The 14,166-nt window shown below is 38.2% G+C and overlaps 1 protein-coding gene across 4 annotated transcripts in view; it reads right to left on the bottom strand.

Annotated features, from left to right (window-relative positions):
* LOC122066922 (endoribonuclease YBEY, chloroplastic-like) overlaps positions 1-13,819 on the bottom strand; it is a 28,372-nt gene extending 14,553 nt beyond the window's left edge. Inside the window, exons 1-7 of one of the 4 annotated variants that reach the window (XM_042630774.1) lie at positions 13,166-13,819; positions 12,037-12,288; positions 11,834-11,929; positions 10,433-10,610; positions 10,225-10,335; positions 10,046-10,146; positions 9,624-9,716 (exon numbers count right to left, since the gene is read on the bottom strand). In XM_042630774.1, coding sequence (XP_042486708.1) covers positions 9,624-9,716; positions 10,046-10,146; positions 10,225-10,335; positions 10,433-10,610; positions 11,834-11,929; positions 12,037-12,288; positions 13,166-13,603 — 1,269 coding nt within the window. In that variant the 5' untranslated portion in view covers positions 13,604-13,819. The remainder of the gene's footprint in view (positions 1-9,623; positions 9,717-10,045; positions 10,147-10,224; positions 10,336-10,432; positions 10,611-11,833; positions 11,930-12,036; positions 12,289-13,165) is intronic. The other 3 variants (XM_042630770.1, XM_042630754.1, XM_042630762.1) reach the window with 3 other exon arrangements.
* Between the last annotated feature and the right edge of the window lie 347 nt (positions 13,820-14,166).

Here is a 14,166-nt window from a genome sequence, read left to right as displayed (position 1 = left end):
AAACGGGAACGGGGCTATTGAAAGTTTTTTTGCCGTTTTAAACGCCGTCCCGTTTTTTTGCCAGTAAAAAAACGGATTTTAAAAAATATAAACGTTTTAAAATAGAAACGTTTAAAACGGGGCTATTTTTTTTTATTGTTATCTAGGTATTTAGAGAATTATTATGCCAATTTATGTCTATATATTGCCGTTTTTTTTACACCGTATTATTTAAATATAAACGTTTAAAACACGTATCGTCCGTTTTTTATTTTTTCCCGTTTTTACCGTATTTGACCGTATTTTTGACCATCCCGTTCACGTTTTGATCCGTTTAAAACATGCCCGTACCAAACAATGTTTTTTTGCCGTTCCCGTTTTAACTAACAGAGGTCAAGAGTCAAGACACATCCAGAAATGTATCTTCCTCTCACATTCTTCCTTGCCTCATAACTAAGAAAAATTGTATCTGATGATGCAAATAATTGCAATTTCAAAATCAGCAAATTTTCAGCATAAACCTAAATAATACCACCCACTAGAAAGAGGAATGAGTGAGAATATTAAACCACAGGAAGCTTCTCAGCTGCGGGGACGCATGCTAATTTTTGGCCTTGCCCGGTGGTTCCCAATCCTCTGAAGTCTAAACATAAGATGTTGATACAGTACTGCTATCGTGGCTGGACCAACACAACCGGATTTGGCGACCCAAACCAAGGAGAACCGGACCTAAACCTGATTTACTTGTTTATTTAGTTGGGGATTACTTGTAATCTTTTATTTTATTATGGAATTGGTTAGCTACGTAGGAGTCTTATTTAATTTTCCTTGTTTTTATGTCTCCTTATTGGACTCAGTTTCTATTTTATAGAAGTATTCAGTTTCATATATGTGGCTGAAAACTCACTGCTAAGGAGAGATGGAATGAATTGAAATTAGTGGAGTGCTACTGCCATGGCTTGGAGCTAAGTATTGGCTGTGCAGGTCTTCTTCCTTTGTTTCTCTATTGAACCTCTCTTGTTTTCCCTGACTCAATTCAGTCATTATCCTATTCCAGGTTAGTTTCCTAATATTTCTCTTTCTTTTCCTTTTTCCTTCCTCTTTCCCTAGTATTCCTGATGTAGGGGGTTCCTAGGTGACTAGGCCTCCTACAAGATTAACTAACTAGGTAGGGTCAACTCAAGGGGTTTAGGTATAGAGGGCAAAAAGAAGCTCAGCAAACAAGATTAAGCATGCAAGATAAAATGAGACTAATAAACAAAGTAGCCAAAAGCAATAATACTCTAGACGGAAAAACACATAAATTCTTACTTAAGTTTCAAGTGGGGACATGGGGAAGGGAACAAACGACATACGAGTGTTAGGTTCAGCACAAATCAATGTAGACACCCAAATTAGATATGCAAACAATCAATGTCCTCTAGCAACCAACTAAAATAGAAAATCAGCAGGGTTTCTTTTGGAAATATAACAATGACGAAACGATTGAAAACAACGGGTAAAAACATAGGCATAAACAAAGGGCAAAGGCTGATTTCAATGTTAATGGGTTGCAATATATAATACAGATTGATGGAGGTGGGGAGGGTTTAGTTTAATGTTTTACCATGCTGCTGTCCAGATCTAAGGAGAGGAGAAGAAATCAAGGTCTTCCAAAAATAAAGAGATGCAGTCCACCTTTAGTTGATGAAGACAAGTCCAGATGGTTGTGCAGAGATCCTCAGTATTGTCGATGTAGCTTGGAGAATGATGTTGGGGCTCTTAGCAACTCACGGACAGCAGGTACAGCCAGCAATCACCCATTCATTGAAAGAAGATCAGCCACAACAGTCCAAAATTAAAAGAAAAAAAAGAACAGCAGCAGTTCAGTCCTCAAAGAATAGAAAACAACAGCAGAAAAAGAATGGAAAAAGAGAGGGAGGCGAGACAAGAGGGAAGAGAGAAGAGTGGAGAGAGAAGAGAGAACCGAGAGAGAGAGAGAGATGGCATGAAACAGTGAGGCCGAGAGTGAGAGATGAGAAGAGGGAGAGAGGAGAGAAAGAGAAATCGTGGGGGAGGGATTTGGGGCTGTTTTGCCTTCAATATTCTTCATTAATTGAAAATAAACAATGGCCAATGGCCTTACACTTAAATAGAATAAACTTCCAAAAATAAAAAGATAATTAGAAACTCAATTGCATGAAATAAAAAACTACCTAATAGATCAATATAAAGAAATCCTAGTTTCCTAATTGTGTAAGACAATCAAATATCACTAGATTTAAAGCAAAGTACTAGAATCAAATAAGATTTGGTAGGGTCCACAAAATCTTCTAAAATCTTCTAAGATCTTCTAAAATCTGGATCGAGCTTGGGGCCCACAAGATCTTCTTTCTATTCTTCCAGCCACAAAGATGGCTGCTTCTTCTTCTTCTTCTTGCGCCTGTACACTTTGATGTCCCCATCAATTCCCCTTATCCCTTCCTCCTTCCTGTTTCCCATATCTCGGTCATTGAGGGTATAGTGAACTGAGAAAAGCATAGTAGAAGGACTACTCAGTGAGTCCTTCTTAGGTTGGACTAACTCTTTGGGATTGACCTCACTACCCTAAGGCAATCAAATTCTCATTCTCAAATTCTGAGCTCAGACCTTTCCAGTTCTCTGCTGCCTGTTATTCCAAAAGGTCACTTGTGCTTTCGAGAGGCCTTGGGGTATTAGTTTCAGACTGAAAGACCTTCAAATGAGAGAGTTCTCTCAAAGAATTGAAACCTGTCTTCCACCCTAGCTTACAATCGAGAGTTGAAGACAATATCTTTTGTCGATATAATTAATCTATAATTCATTTTACAAAAGGTTAATCTTTAGTAACTGGGTGGTTACAACTTGAGTTGTAACTCTCTTTTCTGTCCCACGGTCAGATGCCAATGGCCTCCACACTTTTGGGATTAAAAAGGTATTTCACTGAAGTGTATGACAGAAGAAAAAATCATAACTCTGTTCATCTTTAGGAGGTGACGAAATTTTCGGAAAGCAGCTTTCAGATGCCAGAAGTCGCTGCTATTGGCGGTCCTCTTGGTCTGACAAGACGGTCTTGAAAACTCCCATCAATTCAACTCAATCAGCCCAAGAGCATGGAGAGATCTTTCTCTGTTGGAGCTGAAGTGGCCGTGAGAACCAACCATTTATCATTTCTGGTTCTGATGGCTCTGCTGGGGTCATTGCATTTTCAATTCTCTGGGCAGGAACATTTCTTCTTCTTTTTTTCTTGGGTTTGGGGGGGGGGAGGGGTTGGGAAGATGCTTGCACCCTCACGTTTCTGGAACTCGCTGATCCTAACACTTTGAACAAAATCCTCTCATCCTCGTTTAATCATAAAGAACACCAAATCTGTTCAGGATAAATGGGGGGGAAAAAAACCTGACTCAAGTTCAAAACTTCCTAAGGAGACCTTTAAGATTATGTTTATTTACCAGATTGCCTCTTCCCTTGTTAGATCAAACACCAAGAAACACGAAAAATAAAGAGACAATAGATCCGCACGACACAGAGATTTAACGAGGTTCACACACCAGGGTGGTGTACTACGTCCTCGGGCGAAGAAGATGTTTCACTATATAGAAGAGAGAATACACCCAAGCAGCGGCGAGAAAACTCGCCCTAAAATCCTAGCTCGAAAAAACCCCAAAATGCAATGACTTTCTCAACAAGCAACAGTACATTATATATACTCCAAGTCGTGGGTCGATCCATCGGGTCGCGGTCGATCCAGTCGAACCGTACCTCGGGGGCTATATCGGCCCAACCCCTCTGCTTCCATCACAGATCTCAGAAAATTTTCTATTCGGGTCGCGACCAAAATATGTCGGATCGGGTCAATCTTCAAAACGGGTCAAGAATTCGAGACAAACTTAACAAATCTCCACCTTGACTTGAATTCTCCTCCAACAGATAAACGAATAGCTAATATCTTCATCTTCTCCAATAGCCCTCCAAAGGGGCTAAACTCAAACACGACAAACACCAAGTAAGTTCAAGAAATGCTCGAACTTACCAACACACAAAGGCTTAGTCAACATATCAGCTGGATTGTCTTCAGTACCAATCTTCAACACTTGAATATTACCTTGAGCAATTATCTCTTTTATGAAATGATACCAAACATCAATGTGCTTTGTCCTCTCATAATACATTGGATCTTTAGTCAAATGAATAGCACTCTGGCTATCACAATGGACAACAGTCACCCCATGATCCATGCTGAGCTCTCCCAACAAACCTCTAAGCCAAATAGCTTCTTTAATTGCCTCAGTCACTGCTATATACTTTGCTTTAGTAGTAGATAATGCAACTGTAGCCTGTAAAGTTGCTTTCCAACTAACTGTACTTCCTCCAAGAGTAAATACATAGCCTGTGAGTGACATCCTCTTGTCAAGATCACCTGCATAATCTAAATCAACATAATCAGATAAACTATCACCATTCTCCAAAACTCCAAACAAACACCAGAGGTCCCTTTCAAGTACCTAAGTATCCACTTCACTGCTTCCCAATAAACTTTATCTGGACATGACAAATATCTGCTCACCACACTGACAGCTTGTGAAATGTCAGGACGAGTGCAAACCATAGCATACATAACAGAGCCAACTGCACTAGAGTATAGAACACGTGACATGTACTCCACCTCTTCATCTGTCTTAGGTGATAGAGCAGCTGAAAGTCTAAAATGAGATGCAAGAGGAGTAGTTACAGGTTTGACATCTTTCATGCCAAAACAATTCAATACCTTCTCAGTGTACTTCTGTTGAGATAGCCACAGCTTCCCTGCTTTTCTATCTCTCTTGATCTCTATACCAAGGATCTTCCTTGCTGCCCCCAAATCTTTCATCTCAAATTCAGAACTTAATTGTTCCTTCAACCTGTTGACCTCATTCCTATCTTTTGTTGCAATCAACATATCATCAACATAAAGCAACAAATATATGAATGACCCATCAGAGAGCTTTCTGAAATAAACACAACAGTCATATTGACACCTGAAGTATCCAAAACTAAACATAACTGAATCAAACCTTTTATACCACTGTCCAGGAGACTCTTTCAAACCATATAGGGACTTCTTCAACAAGCATACATGGCCCTCCTTACCTTCAATAACAAACCCTTCAGATTGATGCATATAAATCTGTTCTTCTAGTTCACCATGCAAGAATGTTGTTTTCACATCAAGTTGTCCTAATTCCAAATCATGCATAGCAACTAAAGCAAATAGGACACAAATAGAACTATACTTAACAACATGTGAGAAAACATCATTAAAATCAATTCCTTGTACCTGACTGTAGCCCTTTGCAACCAAACGTGCCTTGTACCTAGCATCTTCAACATCTGAGGTAGCCTCCTTGAAGACCCATTTGCAACCAACAATTTTCTTCCCTGTTTTCGACTTAACAAGCTCCCAAGTCTGATTTTTATAAAGAGATTCCATCTCCCCATTCATGGCAATCAACCATTTTGCAGAATCAATTGAAGTAACAGCTTTAGAATATGTTGCAGGCTCACTATTTTCAATTGTATCTGCAACAGACAATGCATAAGCAACAAATTCAGCATGCCCATACTTTTGTGGTTGTCTAATATTCCTCCTTGGTCTATCCTTGGCAATGTTGTACTGCTCTTCTTCTTGATTCTCTTGAGCATCATCTCCTTCAGTAAAAGTAGACAGCTGAACTAAAGTAGATTGTGTTTTGTTAGAAGATGAACCACCAATTTCAAACTCCACCTTCTCTCTAGATTTTTCTTGACCTTCATCACAATGAACAAGAGCTTCTTTCCTAGGATGCAACATAGCAGATTCATCAAAAGTAACATCTCTGCTAATAAGAAATTTTGGAGACTTTGGATCAGGACACCACAACCTATATCCTTTTACTTCAGATCCATACCCAAGAAAAAAGCATTTCTTAGCCCTAGGTTCCAACTTCCCTTCATTTACATGTGCATAAGCAGGACATCCAAATACTTTTAAATTGAAGTAGTCTGCAGATTTACCTGACCAAACTTCTTCTGGAGTTTTGCACTCAATAGTTGTGCAAGGAGATTGATTCACCAACAAGGTTGTTGTGTTAACTACTTTTGCCCATAACTCCTTGCCCAATCCTGAATTTGATAACATACACCTCGCATTTTCTAACAAGGTTCTATTCATACGCTTTGCCACTCCATTCTGCTGGGGTGTTTTAACAACTGTATGATGTCTTGCAATAGCTTCATTTTTGCAGAACTCATTAAAGTCACCTTCACAAAACTCTAAGCCATTATCGGTTCTCAACCTTTTAATTTGTTTTCCGGTCTGCTTTTCAAGCAAATTCTTCCACTGTTCGAAAGTGACAAATACTTCATTTTTGTACTTCAAGAAATAGATCCAAACCTTCCTAGAGAAATCATCAATGAAAGTAAGTAAGTACCTTGCACCAGCCCCCTTTGAAACAACCCTGGAGGGCCCCCATAGGTCTAAATGAATGTAGTCCAAAGTTCCCTTGGTCCTATGAATAACAGTACTGAAACTGACTCTTTTTTGCTTCCCAAACACACAATGCTCACAGAACTCCATTACTTCTGTACTCTGACCACACAACAAGCCCCTTTTGCTTAATGATGCCATCCCTCTTTCACTCATATGGCCTAACCTCATGTGCCATAAATTCGTGACATTTGATTCAGACATAGATGATGAAGCTGCTGCAATAGACTCAGTGATTGTCATAGTTTTTAAGGCGGTAAGGCGACGGAGGCGTTTGAGAGTCTTTCGGAGTGCCTTAGCAATAAGGCGGGCATAAAGCGTCGCCTTATCGACTAAAGCATTCCTGTGTAATTTTTTTATAAAACCAATCTATTTGGCTCAAATCCTAGTTAAATCCTATTACTTATATGTTAAATAAATATTAAATGTTCATATTAACATATTAATATGAATACATATTAATCAATAAATGTTCATAAATGTTCCTATTACCAATGTAAGATATTCATCAAGAAAACAAATCAATAAAGTGAATAAACTAAGTTCATCTTCATCAATCATCAATCTTCAATCTTATTAACATATAATATAAATATATAATTATGAAACAAAATTATAAATATAAAGAAAAGAAGACATAAAAAATACAAGTATTTATTATACTTACTCCTATGATGCCAAAATGAGTGCCTAAGCCCTAAGGTCATCCACTATATTTCTACTCCTGTCAAAGAAGAATAAAGCTTACCGTTGCCGGAGCAAAATGGTCACCTGGATCAATGGTTCTTCCTTGTTCCTTGATTCTTTCTCAAAGTCCTTTCTTAAAACCCTTGACAAAATCCAAACCCTGTTTGTGAATCGTGTTATTGTTTTGTTTGTTTTGGTTATTTTTGGTGGAGTAAAGTTGATCCCATACATCTCAAGTGTTAACAAAACCATACACCTACCAATAAAAAATCCATATTTGGAATCTTCATCAAGTAATTTTAAAATGTGTTTAAGAAAAAAAAAAAACCCCCATAAGGCGCCACTTCACATAAGGCAGAGCACTGCCTGCTCTGCCTTACCATCTCTAGACCGCATCAGCGCCAAGGCGCTGGTAAGGCGACGCCTTAGCAGCGCCTTAAAAACTATGGTGACTGTAGTACCCTGCAACACATACAAACTGTCAACCTTGATTCCTTTCATCAATAAGAGAACACCCTTGCTGATCTTTATGACTCCACCTTCAGCTGTATACTTGTACCCATTTGAATCAAGAGTGCCTAAACTGATGAGATTCTTCTTCAAATCAGGGACATGCCTGACATTAGACAAGGTTCTAACAATGCCATCATATATTTTGATATTGATCGTCTCCATTCCAATAGTCTTACAATAAGCATTATTTCCCATCAACACAACTCCACCTCGAACTGATTCGTATGTGGAGAACCATTCACGATTGGTACACATATGGTAGGAACAACCAGAGTCAAGAATCCATCCATCCTGTGATCTAACTTTGTCATCAGTCACCAAAAGCATATCAGACTCACTCTCATCTTCAGCAATACTAGCTTCTGTAGAATCATCTCTTTTCTGTTGATTTTGAGCACCACCACCTGCCTTTTGCTTATTTAAAAGCTTATAGCATTTAGATTTAATATGCCCATTTTTCTTACAGTAATTGCAGGTCAAATTCTTGTGCTTAGATTATGATCTAGCCTTCTTTTTATCACCATCTGAACCCCCTTCATTTGTTCTCCCTCTAGCTACCAAACCAACACCATCAGATTTATTGGTAGATGTCAACTTATTATCAATCTTCTGCTTGTTTTGCAGATTTGTTTTGACATCCTTAATAGAGATCGTCTCTCTACCATAAATCATGGTATCCCTAAAATGCTTATAAGATGGAGGCAGAGAACATAATAATAATAAGGTCAAATCTTCATCGTTTATTTTAACATCTATCATTTTCAAATCAATAACAATAGAATTGAACTCAGATATGTGGGATTTAATAGAAGTACCTTCACCCATGTGAAGGGTATACAGATGTTGCTTCAATCTCAACCTATTGGTTAGGGATTTGGTGAGATAGAGATTCTCTAACTTCACCCATAACTCCACAGCCGTTTTCTCTGAGAGAACTTCCTGTATAACATCATTCGAAAGACACAACTGAATAGCTGAAAGGGCTTCATCATCCAAATCGTTCCAATCATCATCAGACATAGTTGCAAGTTTCTTTGCCTTCCTAAATAGGGTTTTCTTCAAACCCTGCTTCGTGAGAACAACCATCATTCGAACCTGCCATAAACTAAAATTGATGTTGCCGTCGCACCTATCAAAATCGTATTTCGTTGAAGCCATGGATCGAATAACCCAAAGCTCTTATACCAGTTTGTTAGATCAAACACCAAGAAACACGAAAAATAAAGAGAAAATAAATCCGCACGACACAGAGATTTAACGAGGTTCACACACCAGGGTGGTGTGCTACGTCCTCGGGCGAAGAAGAAAATGTTTCACTATACAGAAGAGAGATTACACCCAAGCAGCGGCAAGAAAACTTGCCCTGAAACCCTAGCTCAAAAAAACCCCAAAATACAATGACTTTCTCAATAAGCAACAGTACATTATATATACTCCAAGTCGTGGGTCGATCGGCCTAACCCCTCTACTGAAAATTTTCCATTCGGATCGCCACCAAAATATGTCGGATCGGGTCAATCTTCAAAACGGGTCAGGAATTCGAGACAAACTTAACACCCCTTTATAAATTTGAGATAATTTACAGAACTTCCATCACCCTTCTTGTTTGAGTTGTTTAACACTTGGGTGGGTCCATAAGCTATCTGAAACAGGGTTTTCAAACCCTGGATTGCATCAGACTTGGCATTTTATTGACATTGAAGACACATCCAAGGAATTACCTAAGCCATTAACAAACTGCTTTAATTTAAAATCAAACCATCAGTTTTTCCTTTAGACGATAGCATCAAATATGTTGTAGCAAATAACACAATAAGAAAGGTGGTATACAGATTTTCAATTATGCAATCAAACTGCCATCGACTATCTTGAGATGCGAGCCCATAAGTTAGCTGATATGTTGAAAGCAACCAATAGTGAAGGAACAGTTCAAAAGATAAACCTGCACGAATACCCCAGGCGAAAATTCTGAAACAATGCCATCTTTTCCAGCTAAATTAACGGTCTTCAAAATATGTATAGCAGCAGGACGAGTCTGTTTACAAAGACAATATAAACAAGGGATATTTGGTAAATTTTGAGAAGCAACAGAACCCCCCCACCCCCCCGGGCGGGGCGGAGAAAAAATGTATAATTCCACAATAAGAAGTTGATGCAAGGACATCTATCACTAAATGCTAAATGCAGAAGGAATAATGTACTGAATAAACTGAGACATGCACGCACACAGAAGCAAGTTGCTGAACGAAATAATTCTTTCAGTTGACAAGAAGTAACATAAATGAAAACATTTCTGAAATAACATTCCTATAATCTGTAAGTTTGAAGACTAGATCTAAAAGCGTTAAAATTATTTCTTCTCACCTTTCCAGTGGAAATCACTACTTTTACTCCCCTTGATGCAGCCTCCTTAAGTGCTTTTGCTGTTGTTGAAGAAACTTGGCTACTACTGTTCAGCAGTGTGCCTGATAATTATATAAGCCAACAATGTAAGTCAATGCAAAAACTCTAAAAGCATGATACCAACTTCTGCATGAGCTCACCATCCATGTCACAGAAGATATAGCTGAATTTTGGCTTGTAAAATCGCAGACTGCCTTCTTTCTTCCTGTCTTTTGACAGCTCACCTGTGAAGAATCTCAAACTGCCAATATCTTTATAAAATCTCATACTACCACATAGAATAAAAATTTATCCAGCGAAGGGAAAGGCAAATCAGAAACAAAGTTGCACAATAGAGGACACACTCACCATCTGAAGTTTCCAATTGATGGCCTTCGTTATTAGCAGCAGCATATGCACTCTGAATTAACCCTTTCCCCTTCCATCCAAAACTTTTCAAAAGAAGTTCCTCTTCCTTCTCCATTTCTGCTTCAGCCTCATCACTGACTTCATGATCAAATCCCAAAAGATGTAGCAGGCCATGAACCTAAAGGAAGACATACCAAATCATGGTTCTTATCTGCCATGCAAATACTTCCAGCAAAGACAAGAGAATCTCCCTGAGCATGAAAATTTAAGCTACTCTTTAGCATTATAGGGTCATAAGTCATAACAAATATGATTCAACTATATGATGAATCATATTCATTTGTAAGATCCAATTTCAATCCAAGATATATCATATTCAATGTTATTGGTTTCAAATCAGGATGTCCATTGTTGTTGAATGAAAAGTACAATAATGTCAAACCACCTAAGCTAATGGAAAATCATGAATAATTATGTACCTACAATATATAAAATGGTGGAGATGACGTTAAAATGGATGAGAGACAAAAACTAGAAAGATGAAAAAATAAATGAAAACATTAGAGGTATTTTAGGAGTAGCTCCAATAAGTATAAGTTGAGGGGAAATCGTTTGAAGTGGCATGGTAATGTTTAAAGAAGGTATCTCTCTCGCTCTCTTGGCTGAATGTAAAGGAAATTTATACATTGCAATGGGATGGATGGAGCGGTTTCAGATGGGCGCGGGTGCAATGAGGTTACAAAACTTCTAACCAAAGTTGTCATGATGCCAAGGCGAGCCATGGCAATGGCCAGACACGGACCTAGATGGGAGCCAAAGCAAGCACCATACATTACATTCCAGGTAATATTTTAAATATTAGTTATTTGTTATGGTTATTTAGCTATTCTATTTGTTTATGGGCTCTGGTTTCCTCCACAGCCTTAATATCTGCCACATGGCAGATCAGGTAGGCCCTAATTTTAGTGGGCAAGTAGACAATGATCCCCTATTGACATGTCAAGTTTCATCTAAAACAGAATTGGCCATTTGGAAAATAAAGCTTCAAACATATCCTAAAAGTGGTTGAAAATATGAAACCTTGGGGAAATCATTTTAAGCCCAAAAGTAAATGGAAGGCTGAAAATAAAAGGAAAAATGCTTATAGATGGAGAGGTATATCATCGAATTTGGCTTTGTAATTTGGCAAGCAGCCAATCCAGGCCATAAGTTATTTATAATAATGTAATGATGAATATTAAAGAAAAGAAAAAATAAAGAAGACAGACCATATCAATAGAATAAAACAAACCACCAAAAAACATGTCAGAGAATTAAACACACATATGAAAGACGAAAATACAAACCCACATATTAGATCTGGAAATGATTAACAGTGGGGATAACTAATGAACAACCAACCATAAGGATGCGTATCTCATCAAGAAGGGTATGACCTCTTTCCTCTGCTTGTCTTGCTGCGGTCTCAACAGAAATAACTATATCACCCATCATTAGCTGCAAAACAAATGAAGCATAACAACAGTTTATCAACATGAGAAGAAAAACTTGATTCGGTTTACAAGATTGAATTCAAGATTCAGTTTACAAGATTGAATTCATACTATTGGGAGCTTCAGTTCAGGGATATGTTGTGACATTGAGAGAACGTCAGTAGCATGGTCCTCATCCCTCCAATCTTTATTGAGTTTTCGAATGAATTCATCATTGCAAAGAAGAACAGATAGCTCAACAGTTTCATATCTACCAACATCATCTATCGCAGTGTCTCTTGTTGTATACTCTGAATCTTTTAGACCATCAAATGCTAACTTCATCGCCATGGGAACATTTAGTTTGAGCATTTCTGCAATACTCTGCAACAAAATAAAATAAATAGCATAAAAAGATCAAGGAAGAAATTCCCACTTGCATCATATGTTCATTAATTTGTTACAAACATGAAGAAATCAAATTCATTCCAACATGCCAAGGTCATGGGGAAACAAATTGTTGCTGTTGATCAGAGCTGACTACGTTTACCAAAAAAATATGGAACTAGAAGATTATTTCACTCTAAACCTAATATTTAACTAGCATAGTAGGTATAGCTTTTCAACAAACAATTGTTGACAACTTTTGAATGATGAAAAAAAAAAACTTATTGAAATTTTGGCCATCATGATCCCATGGCTGAACATCCAAATAAAAGACATGGTTTCATAGAACCAATAAGCCTTCTATACCACAACACAATACAACATGCAAAGGCACTTGTTCCATTGAATAACGATGAAAGAACAATTACTTATTTCACGTCTTGCATAGAAACCCTCTTTATTCATACCTACCACAGACTGCTCCTTGAAACTTATCTTTCTATTTCAACACCAATCATAATAAAACTACAGCAAACAGAAGTTGCACCCTAATCTGTTTTTATCATCAACATGAAAAAGATTTTGCTTCAATAATAAAAAAAAAAACAGATTCAACAGAAATGAACATCGAAAGAGGCATGACGAATTTTCTTCCCTTTTTTTTTCAGAAAGCAAATGCAAACTATTTCTTCCATATGAAAGTATAAATTATTAAAACACGCATTTTATGCTATTCCATTCAAAACTGAAAGAAAATCTTTTAACACATGCACGCAACATGTCACTAAAAAACCCCAAGAAACCACTCACATTATTCATTTCCGTATTCCTATAATAAAGAAACAGAGAAAAGTAAAGCCAAATACAAACGCACCAGAATCTCGGGATCGTTAGGCAACTCTTCTTCGGTAGAAATCCTGACATTGAGCTCCAACTTCTTCTCCTTCTTCTTCCCCGAGCGGCGCCTCACTTTTCGGTACTCTCTCTGGGTAGCGAAAATCCTTCCGACTCCAACTGTTCTCGGAGAAGTTGTTCGATCCGCTCGAGGTAGAACGTGAAATCTTCGGCCGAAAATCAAAGAATCAGCAGCAGAAATAATAAAGCGAGACGCAAAAGAAACGGAAACCGAATGGGCTAGAGAGCGAGAAGCAACGCAGTTGTTAGTGGATGAATTGAAAGCGAGAGGAAAAACGCGGGGGAGGATTCGAGCCATGCCGGCGGAAGAGCGATGACACTCCGGCGATATTATAGAGCTGTATTGAGAAGAAGGAGACAGAGTTCGGCGCAGAGGAAATGAGAAGCGTGGAAGCATTCAGCTGATGAAGTATTTTCTTGTTCGCCACAAAGTTTCCAGCCTCTCTCTCTCTCTCTCTCTCTCTCGTTCGCGCTCGTTGAAAGCAAACACACTCCGAGGTTCGTGCAACAACTCCCACTGCGGGTGAGTGGCACAAAAAATATATCGGGAAAGTGTCTTTCTGTCGGTAGTGTCACCTACAGTGTAACTTTCTCCCATGATAAAGGGCGAAGATGTCATTTCATAAGAATAGGAGAAAATAGATAAACATAAGAGTGTTGGATAAAGAACGCCACCTACCTCAAGGGGTAGTCGAGTTATTTCACAAAACGTGCTTTTTCACTGCTTTCCGTGAAAATTGAATGATTCTCATTCAACCCTAGTATGATCCAATCCATGCCATTGTAAGATTAATATAGACCTACAGGACTAGTAAGGCCGAAGACTTTGATCTCATTATCAAAAGCAAAACCAAAAAAATGTAGATAAAGTTTTTCCTACCATATATCACATATGAAACCCTTTTTTTTTTTCAAGAGGGACCCCCACGCAACAAATACATGGACGAAAAATGACCTCGC

Source organism: Macadamia integrifolia, chromosome 2 (genome assembly GCF_013358625.1).
Source record: "Macadamia integrifolia cultivar HAES 741 chromosome 2, SCU_Mint_v3, whole genome shotgun sequence".
NCBI classification, from domain to species: domain Eukaryota; kingdom Viridiplantae; phylum Streptophyta; class Magnoliopsida; order Proteales; family Proteaceae; genus Macadamia; species Macadamia integrifolia.
Note: the sequence above shows the minus strand (reverse complement) of the source record. Positions and strands in the feature narration are given on the sequence as shown.